This window comes from Bison bison, unplaced genomic scaffold, assembly GCF_000754665.1.
Source record: "Bison bison bison isolate TAMUID 2011002044 unplaced genomic scaffold, Bison_UMD1.0 scf7180017864276, whole genome shotgun sequence".
NCBI classification, from domain to species: domain Eukaryota; kingdom Metazoa; phylum Chordata; class Mammalia; order Artiodactyla; family Bovidae; genus Bison; species Bison bison.
The window spans coordinates 379,491-393,145 of record NW_011494848.1 but is presented as its reverse complement, the minus strand read 5'-3'; the positions used below and the strand labels follow the sequence as shown (position 1 = coordinate 393,145).

The window sequence follows — 13,655 nt, the reverse complement described above, 5'->3', positions numbered from 1 at the left end:
CAGAGGGATGGTATGGGGAGGGAGGAGGGAGGAGGGTTCAGGATGGGGAACACATGTATACCTGTGGTGGATTCATTTTGATATTTGGCAAAACTAATACAATTATGTAAAGTTTAAAAAAAAAAAGTATACAGCAGTTACTCAATATAAATGGTATCTTTTTAAAAAGTTGATCGAGACATGTCTACTTCTCAGGTCTCATGTCCCATCATCTTCTATGTGCCTCCTCAAGATTCCAAGATTAACACAAACTGCTTAAAGTTTCCCAACTGCATCTCCAGGATCAATGAATTCCCACTTTTGCCCAGAATGTTTCCCCTTCCAGCAGAGAGTTTGACTCTTCACCCAACACCCTCAATGTGAGGAACTCCTAGTCATTCTTCCCCTGACCAGGGATGGAACCTGTGCTCCTTGCAATGGAAATGCAGTCTTAACCACTGGACCACCAAGGAAGTCCCTCCTAGTCTAGTCATTTTTTAAGACTCCATTCATGCTCTTTCAGGAAGCCTTCCCTCATTCCTCATGCTGAGGTAGGTACTATGCTTACATGTTCCCATAGCAACCCTCTTTCCTTAAGACACCACTATCACTTAGCACATGTATCCATTTATTCAACAAATATTTTCTGACCACTAGTGATAAGCCAGGGCTTCCCTGGTGGCTCAGATGGTAAAGAATCCATCTGCAATGTGGGAGACATGGGTTCAATCCCTAGGTTGAAAAGATCCTCTGGAGGAGGGGATGACCCACTCCAGTATTCTTGCCTGGAGAATCCCCATAGACAGAGGAGCCTGGCAGGCTACAGTCCAACCCATGGGTTCACAGAGTCAGACACCACTGAGCAACTAAGCTCAAGTGATAAGCCAAACCAGGGTTAGCAATGGAGATATAATAGTAAATAACACAGCCATAGTTTCTGCTTGCTGAAACTTGCAATCTATTGGAAAAGGCATATATATAACAAGTAATTATAAGAAGATGCATAACTTGAGGGAGGAAAATAGAGTACTATGGGGTTGTAAAAAGAAGGACTAATGCTATCAATCAACATCATCATTATCACCACTAGTAACTACTCATGGGCTCCATGTTTCAGACACTGTGCTAAGTACTTAAAACTTTCTTTTTTAACTTAATCCTCACAAAACATTTAAATAACATAGCTATTTAAAGGCAGAAAATTGCAGCTTGGAAAAGTTAAGTAACTTACCCAAGGACATACACTAGTAAGCAAAGAACTGAATCATTAACTTGCTGCTGCTACTGCTGCTGCTAAGTCGCTTCAGTCGTGTCTGACTCTGTGTGACCCCATAGACGGCAGCCCACCAGGCTCCACCGACCCTGGGATTCTCCAGGCAAGAACACTGGAGTGGGTTGCCATTTCCTTCTCCAATGCATGAAAGTGAAAAGTGAAAGTGAAGTCGCTCAGTTGAGTTCAACTCCTAGCATGGGCTGCAGCCTACCAGGCTCCTCTGTCCATGGGATTTTCCAGGTAAGAGTACTGGAGTGGAGTGCCATTGCCTTCTCCAGAATCGTTAACTTGGGTCTGCCTAATTCCAAAACATTTCTCCTAATCTCTGCCTTTCCCTTTAAGGATGATGTGCAGAGCCTGCCAGTTTTCTCAATATTCTCTTTTTCCGTTAATCGTGGCACTGCTGAATTTTTCCTGGGTACATGACCATTCATAATAAAAATTACATTTCCCAACCAATCCTGCAGCTGGGTATGGTTCCATGACTGAGTTCTGGCCAGTGGGACATTAACTCATGCACGTGCTTTCCCCTTCCCCTGCCTACAGGCTGGAATGTGGACATGCAGGCTGAAGTGGGAGCAGCCATCTCAGACTATGAGATAAAAGCAGTAGGATATGTTTGTAAAACAGAAAGCTGGAATATCTACCTATACTTCATATGACAGAAAAACAAACTCTATCTTATTTAAGCCCCTTGATTAAGTGAATTCCTATTATGACAGCAAAATCATTATCTCAACAAGAAGGTATTATGTCTCATTCATTTCTCTATTCCTAGAGTCCAGCAACACCCCACTCCAGTACTATTGTCTGGAAAATCCCATGGACGGAAGAGCCTGGTAGGCTGCAGTCCATGGGGTCACTAAGGGTTGGACACAGCTGAGCGACTTCACTTTCACTTTTCACTTTCATGCATTGGAGAAGAAAATGGCAACCCACTCCAGTGTTCTTGCCTGGAGAATCCCAGGGACAGGGGAGCTTGGTGGGCTGCCGCCTATGGGGTCACACAGAGTTGGACATGCCTGAAGTGACTTAGCAGCAGCAGCAGAGTCCAGCAACATTAAATGTTGAGTTGAACTTAATTAAATTCTGGTTCTAGTTTGGTTATTTACTGGCAGAATATATATATTGTCAGAGAGAAATCACTTATCCTCCTCAGTTTCCTTTTCTGCCCTGTCTACCTCACAGGATAGTTGGTGAATCGAAAAGCATGGTTTTCAAATTTGTTGGTTACAAAGGGCCTAAAAAAAAAAAAAAAAAAATCATGTTTCCCTTTGTGAAGCACATGAGATACTCATCAATGTGCTTTCATCATATAAAACAAGAATGACTTAACTAGCAGAAAATATGGTTATATTATATAAATGGAGTTGTCTACATTTCAAAAAATATGAAACCATGAGTTTTTCTGTTAACATTTATTTTCATCAAATAAAACTGATGGGAGAAAAACTTGAAATTCAGAAAACTCTATCCATTAGCTTAATATCTTCTAAAATATGGCAGATTGCCATTATTAAACTTGAAGAGGGGTTCCACTCTAGCGTCACCAGTGTTCCAAGGGCCTATGGTTTGACAGGCAATGAGATAATGGACGTGAAAGCACTTTGAAAATGGAAAGAGATCATTACTTTTATTCACATCAAATATGAATCTCTCTAAAACTCTGACACTATTGTAATTTAGCAGAATAGGCAAGGCAGGATGAGAGCCCAATGGGCTGGAGACCAGGGTGCTCTAATGGCGCAAACTAAAAGTCAGGTCTTCACAGAAATCACTCTGTACCTGGAAAAGCTCTGGGAAACTCTAAAATAGTTTTTACAGCCCCAGTGTTTCCCGCTACCCCAAGCAACTGGATACTCCTAAATGAGTGTCAGTTCACTTTATGCACTCAGTGCAAGAATACAGGTAGTATTTAATAAATGTTTGTTGAGTAACTAGCCTCCAATTAAAATAAATTAATTAATTTTAAAATAAATAAATAAATGTTTGTTGAGGTGAACTCTGTAAGACCTCCACTGGCCTTTTCAGGGAGAACTGCTCCTTTAGCTTTGCTCCACTGACATTTAGTTCATTCCTCTAGTAAAGCATTCCCCACATGTATTGTAGTTACATTTTTGAGCACTATCCTTCCCAGCCCACTTTATAGTTTTTGTAAGAAGAGACTGTGCCCCACTCACCACAGCATCATCTGTGCAAAGCGCTGTGCCTGGCACATAGCAGATGCTCAGTGCCGGCTGTTCTTTTCAGTGAGTTACAAGAGGCAGACTTGAGGGAAAACATGGATGCCAGTTTAAAACAGCTCTCTGTAAGCCAGTCCTAAAATCTATGTCTAGCCCTACAGTCACTAGGCCAGCAAAACCAATTTTTCTGTTTCAAGGAAGCTAGGACTGTCACCATAAAGTGGTTTTGATCTGCTGATTTTTCTGGGAATGATGCCACAGTCTCCTCACAGACTTGTGGCTGTGAGCGCTGATCAATCTATGAGTGCTACAACAAAATAAGTAGGTGTCAGAAATGACAAACACCTCCGCTATGTCAACAGTCAAAACAGCATGAAGTTTCCAAGAGAAAAGACATCTTGATTTCCTAGGGGCCATTCTACAAGAGGAAGTAAATTGTCTGAGTTCAAAAATCTTACTCTCTTGCCCCAGAGCCTGAAAAATAGAACATATAACAGCTAAAACTGACAGCCAGTTATGCTGCCTCTATTTCATCCTCCCACATCTTCCTCTTGGCATTGCTTTTATTCTTTGGCTGCTATTACCCTAGGATTGGAGGCTGAACAACAGCTGAGGGCAAGTAAGTGGTCTTGGGAGATATGACCTAGCACTATACAAATGTGAAGGACTACATTCTTCTTATTTTTATCAAATAAAAATCACTGTAAACAATCTGAAGCCTTTTAAATTTTAACAGAATGATGCAGGGCCCTTGAAGGAATAATGAGATCCACACACTGAGACACAGTGCTACGTTTGGAGGTAAGCTTTGAAGTATGGTCCCTCACTGCCACAGGTCAAGGTGGGTCTCGGATGATGAGAGGGAAAAAAGGAAGATACGCATGCACAGGGACAAGAGGCGTGAGACGGCACGGACGTATGAGAAAATGCACCTGAAGCACAGGGTGAAAAATGGGAAACCACTGAGGAGGAGGCTGGGTCTGTGCCGAGACCTGGAATCCCATCCTTGCTATCATCCTCATGCTGCCACCCAGGGGGAAGCTTCGTTTTCACCCCTGCTGTCACTAACTCCTCAGAGAGGCATCAAGGACAGGATGGAGGGATGGGAGCGAACCAGGCCATGCAAGAGAGAGATCAAACCAGTATTGAAAAGGAAAGCTGAGTGAAGTAGATGTGCCTCTTCCTTCTCAAGGTTCAGGAGTCATAAGACTGAGCGTGGGACCTTTGGAAGGAGGAATGAAGAGATTATACTAGCAGAAAAGGGACAAGCGCTAGCCACTTTGTACATGAGAATTCACTCCTGTCTCAGGGCTGTAGGGTTCAATAGAGTAGAGGAGTCAGCCTGAGTCAGAGAAGAAAAAATGGAATTGTGGCTGTTTATTATTCTTTATAGGTTCTTACTTTAGGGAAAGAAAGGAGGCCAAAGATGCCTTCTAGCTTTTCCAGTCCAATTTACCAGGGGTACAAGAGAGAGGGACTTGGGACAGGGCCTCTGAGAGCTAGCAGATGAAAGTCTTCATTGTGCTGTCCCAAGCGTGAAGTAAGGAGTCTCGAGCAGCCTCCACCACTAGCCAGCACTATTGTGCTAGCCACCCTGGAACATGAATAGTATCCGGAGAAAAGCCTACAGCCCTAACAAAAGGGAGCATCACTCCTTTCAAGCAAGCAAGGTCAGCTGGAGACAGCTGTTTACAGACAGTGGGTCGTGTTTGCCAGTTCTGATTTACAAAACCTCGGGGCAGCTCCAATAACCACATTTAGGTTCAGTTCAATCAATGTTTATTGTCCTCTACTTGATGCCAGGCCCTGGGCTGGACACTGAGGATACAGAAGAAACATGAGACAAGGCCTCTACCCTAAGGATGCTCATTGTTTAGGCGTAGAAACAGTCATCAAAACAGGGTTAAAATAGAGCAGCAAGTCCTACAACAGAGGAAGCACAAGGAACCCCTTGTTCATGGTAGGAGAAGTAACCCAGTGCAGGGAATTGGAGGTTTCTCAAAGAGGGAGATTTGTTTTCCCCCTTCTCATCCTATATTCCTCAATGGGATTTAAAGGTTCAGGATGTATTACCCAAGAAGGAAAGTCTTGCAAGTAGACAGAACAGCATGTGAGAGGTCTCAAAACAGTATGATGATCCATGAGATGGGAAAGGAAGCTGGAGAGAAAGATGGGACAGATGGCATTAGATATGTCATTAAGCTTCCTTTTATAAAAAGCCAAGGAGTGGGTCAGAGCATGGTATACACAGAAAATTATCTATGAGAGAGGATCCCAAGAAGTTTAAAAAAGCAAAAAACTCACACCCAAACAAAACTAATTTTATTTCCTGCTAATTTATGTAAGACTTTTAGAAGGAGAATATTCCAAAATAAAACAACTCCAAGAACTTACTCTAAGGCGTCACAACTCAGAAAGGGTGTAAATCACTCCTTCTTCTGAATTTTAAAAGCACTTTGTATCCTCCTTTTAGCACTTGTCACTTTCTGCTTGGGAGCATAGTTATTTGTGTCTTATCTCTAGTGGTTTATCAGCTCCCTGTGAGCATAAACCAGGTCTTGCTCTTTCATACTATAAAACTTTATTGCAACTCAGTCTGAATAGGCAAGGTACCCCCAACGGTACCTAGAATGTAATAGATCTTGGAAAAAGATGGCATGATGGAGTTACATGATATCAGAGCTAAGAGACTCTTGAAGATATTCTAATCCAGAGTTTCTCAAACTTTGTGAAGAATCTGACAAAAGCTATGGATTCTCTTCCCAGAAAAACTCATACATAGAAAACATTTTACATACAATGTCATGGCCAGCCATACCCAAAGAGGTATGGTTTAGTTCAGTTCAGTTCAGTCACGTCCAACTCTTTGCGACCCCATGAATCAGCACACCAGGCCTCGCTGTCCATCACCAACTCCCGGAGTTCACTCAAATTCATGTCCATTGAGTTGGTGATGCCATCCAGCCATCTCATCCTCTGTCGTCCCCTTCTTCTCCTGCCGACCAATCCCTCCCAGCATCAGAGTCTTTCCCAATGAGTCAACTCTTCACATGAGGTGGCCAAAGTATTGGAGTTTGAGCTTTAGCATCAGTCCTTCCAATGAACACCCAGGACTGATCTTTAGGATGAACTGGTTGGTTAACTTGCCCCAAATCACAAAGCTAATAAGTAGCAGAACCAAGCTTAGAATACAAGTTTCCTGGTTCCCAATTCAGTACTCTTCGCATTACAAAGGAAAAAGTTTAGTAGGGTTGTTTCCTGCTGGGAGGGTGCCTAATACAAGCCTCAGGTGTGGCAATGTTTCTCTTAACAAAATTCCTTGATACAAGGATGATGCTCAGAAGAATGTGGCAAGTTTGTGGCTTCTGAGGTCCAAATGCAGTGGTCCTGGACCTCTGCTAAGGTGGGAAACAATGGGAGATGTGCAGGGTTTCATGGGACCATTGAACTAAGCCAAAGAACCAAAAATGACATTGAAATCTCCCCAAGTAAGAACAGCAAAATCTTCCTAACTATACTGTTTGTAGGTCAAAAAGCAACAGTTAGAGTGGAACAACAGACTAGTTCCAAATTGGGAAAAGAGTACATCAAGGCTATATATTGTCACCCTGCTTATTTAACTTATATGCAGAGTACATCACGTGAAATCCGGGCTGGATGAAGCACAAGCTGGAATCAAGATTTCTGGAAGAGATATCAAAAACCTCAGATATGCAAATGACACCACCCTTACGACAAAAAGTGAAGAGGAATTAAAGAGCATCTTGATGAAGGTGAAAGAGGAGAGTGAAAAAGCGTGTCTTTAAACTCAGCATTCAGAAAACTAAGATCTCGGCATTCTGTCCCAGCACTTCATGGCAAATAGGGGGGGAAACAATGGAAACAGTGACAGACTTTATTTTCTTGGGCTCCAAGATCACTGCAGATGGCACCTGTAATCATGAAATTAAAAGACGCTTGCTCCTTGGGAAAAAAGCTATGACAAACCTAGACTACGTTAAAAAGCAGAGACATTACTTTGCCGACAAAGGACCATCTAGTCAAAGCTATGGTTTTTCCAGTAATCATGTATGGATGTGAGAGTTGGACCATAAAGAAGGCTGAGTGTGGAAGAGTTGATGCATTTGAACTATGGTGCTAGAGAAGACTCTTGAAAGTCCCTTGGACAGCAAGGGGATCAAACCAGTCAATCCTAAAGGAAATCCACCCTGAATATTCATTGGAAGGACTGATGCTAAAGCTGAAACTCCAATACTTTGGCCACCTGATGCGAAGAACTGACTCATTAGAAAAGACTGATGCTGGGAAAGATTGAAGGCAGAAGGATAAGGGGATGACAGAGGACGAGATGGTTGGATGGCCTCACCAACTCAATGGGCATGAGTTTGAGCAAGCTCCAGGAGATGGTGAAGGACAGAGAAGCCTGGTGTGCTGCAGTTCATGAGGTCACAAAGAGTCGGACATGACTGAGCAACTGAACAATACTGTTTACAGGAAGTGATAGAATCCTGACTCAAAGACAGACTGACTTTCAAGCCAACATTGTGTCCATCCCACCACAAAGTCCTCTTCAAATGCACAAAAATCTAACTACCACAGAAGCAATCCTGAAGCTGGAGCCAGAGCAATAGACTAAGTAATCCTAGAAATAACTCCCAGTTATCTGTGATAATGGATTCAAGAAACACACACATCTTTTAAATCTGCAAACACACAAGCGAAAAGAATCAGCCATTTGGCTGAAAATGTTAATCTACTTCTATATGCCACAAACCATTCATTCAACTAAACTAAATGTATCATTTTCATTGTGAGGTCCATATTGAATGAAATACTAAGATGGTATTTTCTTTAAGTGTCACAGATAATAAAACCAAATCATTTGCTTTTCCCTGTGATAATCTCACCTAGGGACAAGATTGGGAACTGGCAATAAACATCTCCACTCTGGATCATACACAAACTACATAACTGGAGAGAATTGAGGGACGACCCCCTATCCTTTCTGGCTCCAATATAACCCAATCTATGCACATCTGATCTTCTGGGTCTTTGCAAAAGCTACACACTGCCCTTTTCTAAAGGACCTCTAGGGACTTCCCTGGCAGTCCAATGGTTAAGACTGCACTTCCACTGCAGGGGGCACAGGTCCAATCCCTGGTTGAGGAACTAAGATCCCACGTGCCTTGGCCAAAAGAATTTTAAAAATAAATAAAAGACCACTGCCCCCTTTACCTCTTCTGGCTTAACTAGGTGCTTGTATCTTCCAATGCCATGCGTGGGCTTTGACCTGTAGTGCCGACTGGTGGTCAACAGAATGCCACCTGAAAGAGAGAAAAAAAGACAAACCTGTTTCAAAACTCCTCAGGGACAGATAGATCATACATGAGGAGATAAATTCTCCACTGCAAGATGGAATATATGGGGACAGCAAGCCTCTCGTTGGTTTAAAGAACCAGAGTTATTTATTGATCCTGAGCTGACATTCAGTTTATCCCTCTTCTCTCTCCTTTTGGCCCCTGGACTATATCTAGTCTCCGCTTTGAGAAATTCTCTCTTCTTGGTGTAGGGGGACAGAATACATTCTTATAGGACTCTCATTTTCTCTTGTCCCTCAACAGGCAATAATCCTTTTGAAGTTTTCCAGTGAGGATTGTTCAGAGAGAGAGGCGGCAAAAATAACCAGCAGAAAGGACTACAAACTTGTTAGAACTATTCAATTTGCTTTATTTGTGTTGACATATAATGATCTCCAACAGGCTTCAAATGAATAACAATAAAAACTAAAAACATAAGGTACAGAACAGTGCATAGGTAAAAAATAGAATCGCTATATATTGATACTCTATATTAATACTTATATATTAATACATATTCATTGTAGTACAGCCAGAGATGTGTCACCCAAATCCCCTTCAAAGAAGGAGTTGCTTATATATACATATTCTCCTTTAATCCCCGTTATTTTTATCTTCATTTACAAACAAAGAAACTGCAGCTCAAAAAGTAGGAATTGGAGAGAATGCCAAGGTAATCCGGGTTAGGACCCTGTGCTTCCACTGTAGTGGGCATAGGTTTGACCCCAGGTTGGCAAACTAAGATCCTGCATGCCATGCTGCAGCCAGAATAAATGAATAATAAAATTAAAAATAATAATCAAGTAATATAATAAATAATAATAATATACTAATAATATATTTTAAAAAGCAAGAATTGGCCAAGGTCATCCAGCAATTAAAAGGCAGAACTGCAATTTAAACCCAGGTCTATCTTACTAAACAGCCTGTGCTCAGATGTGTTATAACATCTGAATTTCTAGAATACAAAATCTAGCTAGACTTGATCATTCCCATATCTGATATCAGTTCCTTATTTTTACCCTTCACTGGAACCAGCTCTGTTATGTCTGCGTATCTCTCTTGCTCACTCCCCACCTTCTGGAAAAGTACTGGTCCTAGGTTCTGCTCCCTTTCCTCCTAGTTCCTGTGGTCCTGCCCTCATCTCCCCAAAGCCACCACTTTGTGGGGTGCTAAATACAAAATGGTGTGGAAAAGTTTAATGACATCTAGTAAAATGTTTCTTAAGTTTCTCTTTTCTAAAATGTGCTTCCAAGTAGTCTGCTCTGTGTCAGGCCAATCAAGAGTCATGGCCTCAACTATGGAGAACAGTACAGAGGTTCCTTTAAAAACTAAAAACAGAGCTACCATATGATCCAGCAATCCCACTCCTGTGCACACATCTGGAGAAAAACATGGTTGAAAGGATACATGGACCCCAGTGTTCATTGCGGCACTACTTACAATAGCCAGGACATGGAAGAAGCCTAAATTGTCCATCAACAGAGGAATGGATAAGGAACATGTGGTACATACATACAATGGATTACTGAGCCATAAGAAGAATGGAATAATGTCACTTGCAGCAATAGTGGACCAAAGAGATTGTCATACTGAGTGAAAGAAAGTCAGAAAGAGAAAAACAAATATATATCACTTATATGTGGAATCTAAAAAAAAAGTACAAATGAACTTATATACAAAACAGAAATAGACTTACAGATGTAGAAAAACTTATGGTTACTAGGAGGCAAGAGTGAGGAGAGGTAAACTGTCAGACTGGGATTGACATACACACACTACTACATATAATATAGATAACTAATAAGGACCTACTACATAGCACATGGAACTCTACTCAGTATGGGAAAAGAATCTGAAAAGGAGTGGATATATGTGCATATATAACTGATTCACTTTGCTGTACATCTGAAACTAATACAACATTGTAAATCAACTATACTCCAATAAAAAGTTTAAAAAAAAGAGTCATGGCTTCAGAAACCTTCCCTGCATTCACAATCCAGAATATTTCATCAAGACAACCTTAGGATATCATGGATCCCTTCCATGATATGCATTAGCCTGCATTTACAATTACATGCCAACAACTGTACAGATACTGGGACAGTTACAAAGATGACTATAATATACTACTTTTCCTTGAGACACTCAGTATGTACTGGTGAAGGATAATGGGGAAGCAGATAACTACTTTATGGTGTACAAAATACTTTAATGGAGATAAAAGCAAGGAACCTAGATGAAAGAACAACTACCTCTGTCTGGGGCATGAGGCGGGGGCGAGGGAGTGAAGGAGGGTACAGGGGAAGGGTTCAGAGAAGTAACAGCTGCATTCTTGAAAGAGAAATAAGAGTTTACCATGCAAGGAAGAAGGAAATGTTTTTGGCAGAGATTTCCAAATAACTGAGGTATCTTTTGGTCATGATCCCAACTGACTCTCTGAGCCTTCGGGTTCCCGACTCTGCAACCGAGGGTACCACCTGAAGAGCTAATATGCAAAACCCCTTGATGGGTACACAATCATACTCAGACCACAGCTTTGAAAATGAATTCATCCACCAAGATTTTATTATGACTTTAATACATGACCTTCTAAAAAGTACTGAACTCCCCAAAGCATGTTTATTCATTCAACAAATATTTATTACTACCCAACAGAGTAGCCAGCAACAATTATACCCTCTCAACCATGTGACTTGCACATACCAAGAGTTATGCAGTGTACAAACCACCCATTATCCATGGAAGGCCTGGTTGGTACTACCCTAGATGCTGGAGCTCTAACAATGGACAAACACAAAGCCCCTGCAATACAGAACCTATGATCTGTTGGTGAGACTAGTATCAACGCTGGGTGAAAAGGGCTCTCTATGATAAGAGCCATATACATGGGATAGGCATTAAGACTGGACTTGTGGTGTCAGGAAATGATTCTTAGAGCAGGAGACTTTTAAGTAAAACCTGACAGGCGGCTTGGAGTTAGTGAGGTGAGAACACAGTATGGGGAGAGGAAGAGTCAGAGAGAGAATTTCAAGGCAGAGTATGAGGAGAAAGGCGGCAAGAGACGAGCTTACAGAAACAAGCAAAACTTAGGAACAGCTTAATTATTCAGTACTTATGATGTACCAGACACTGGGCAAAGAGGTGGAGATATAACAGGGACATGACCAACAAAACTCTGCGTATAGAGCTTATAGTCTAGTAGGAGGAGGGAATAGTCACACAAAAAATATGAAATTACAAATTGTGAAGAATGATAAAAAGAGCTATGGCAATTCAATCGGTGGATCTATTTTAGACTGAAATATCAGGAAAGGCCTCTCTAAAATAGAATGACCTGTGAACTGAAACTAGATGTCAGAGGAAAATAATAATAGTGGTTATCCCCAGGGAGAAGTGGCTAGAAGGCAGGAGAGAGAGATTTACTGCTGACTTTATACTCTTGAATCTTTAAAAAAAATTTTTTGTGTACATGCATTATCTACTCAAAAAAATAAAGTAATAGAGACCCAAAAGACAGATATGGAGTTTATTAGGTAAAAGATAGAGTGAATGTTCCAGGCAGAGGGAATAGCATGTGCAAAGGCCTCAGTAGGTGACACAGATCAGCATATTCAATGAACTAAAAAGGCTGTCCATGTGGCTGAAGCAAAGCAGGAGGGACTGCATGCACCAGAGATTAGGGTGGTAGGTTGGAACCCACCACTTTGGGCCTTGTGAAGGGTTTGGATTTCATGCTGAACATCAAAGAAATTATATGCCTAATGTGTTTTTAAAAGATCACTTTGGTTGTTGTGGGGGGAAGGTGAGTGTGAACGGAAGTTCAAGCAAAGATTCAAGTAATAGCCTTGGCTGAGTTGTTAGTCTTCCTGTATCCACACCCCCATCTCTATTCCATCCTCTAAAGGTGACAAATGAATCCTTCTAAAACACAAACCGAATCATGTTATTTTCTTTCATTAATTCAACCATTTATCCATTGCACACACACAATTTTTAAAAAGGTCTTTGGTGTATTTCAAAATGTTTGATGATTTTCCACTGTCTGAAGTTCGTATTCCTTAGGCAAGCTTTCAAGAACCTTAATTTTGTAATTTAGTTCCAACCACTTCATGTCCTCACTCTCCATCCTCCAGGCCTTTAGAACTTTGCTTCTCAGCCACAGAGCTACACTTAGCATTCTGTATAAACCATGAAGCTCTCCTGCCTCTGCGCTGTGCCAGGCTGTCCCCCGTGCTGGGACTGCACCTCTCTGGTGATATCCTTCATCGCCTCCAAGGCCAGCTTAAATGTCATCATCTCTGTGCTTCCCTAAACATACAAACGTCATCAAGAGTTTACTTTATGGTTACAGTTCTCCCATGACTCCATTGTATAGTAAAATATTTGATGTAAATTAAAAAACAACAACAACCCAGGTGCTAGTCACCATCTTTAAGTACATAGAAACTCAATCACCCACGACTGGTTTTAAATAACAGAACCAAAAGTGATCTTTGAGATGATGACACATCTTAGGTAAAAATGCCACAGATGCTTGCCTCAGCTTCTCATCTACTGTACCTCCTTGGCAAGGAGGCATTTGCAAATTCAGTTTGGGGCAATTCCTATAATTAGAGCAGCTGGTTAATTAAGAAGTTAGTTCAAACTACCGTTAAATTAACCATTTTCTCTCTTAAATGAACGGTTTTGGTCAAATTACCAATGGTTAAACTGCTTAATTAGCCAGTTGTTTTAATTATAAAATGCACAAGTTTGAAAGCGTCTGATTTCCATTAAGTTCAACTGAATTTTTTCCCCCTGATTGTGTCATTAAGCTGGTTTCCTGCTGTCATATTAACACTGCAGCCTCCTGAGAGA

At 41.3% G+C, this 13,655-nt stretch overlaps 1 protein-coding gene across 1 annotated transcript in view; it reads right to left on the bottom strand.

The window, feature by feature from the left end:
• The window catches only part of MRPL48 (mitochondrial ribosomal protein L48), a 54,800-nt gene that overhangs the window by 20,572 nt on the left and 20,573 nt on the right, over positions 1 to 13,655 (bottom strand). Inside the window, exon 4 of the mRNA XM_010848843.1 lies at positions 8,671 to 8,759. Within this exon, the coding sequence (XP_010847145.1) occupies positions 8,671 to 8,759 (89 nt within the window). The remainder of the gene's footprint in view (positions 1 to 8,670; positions 8,760 to 13,655) is intronic.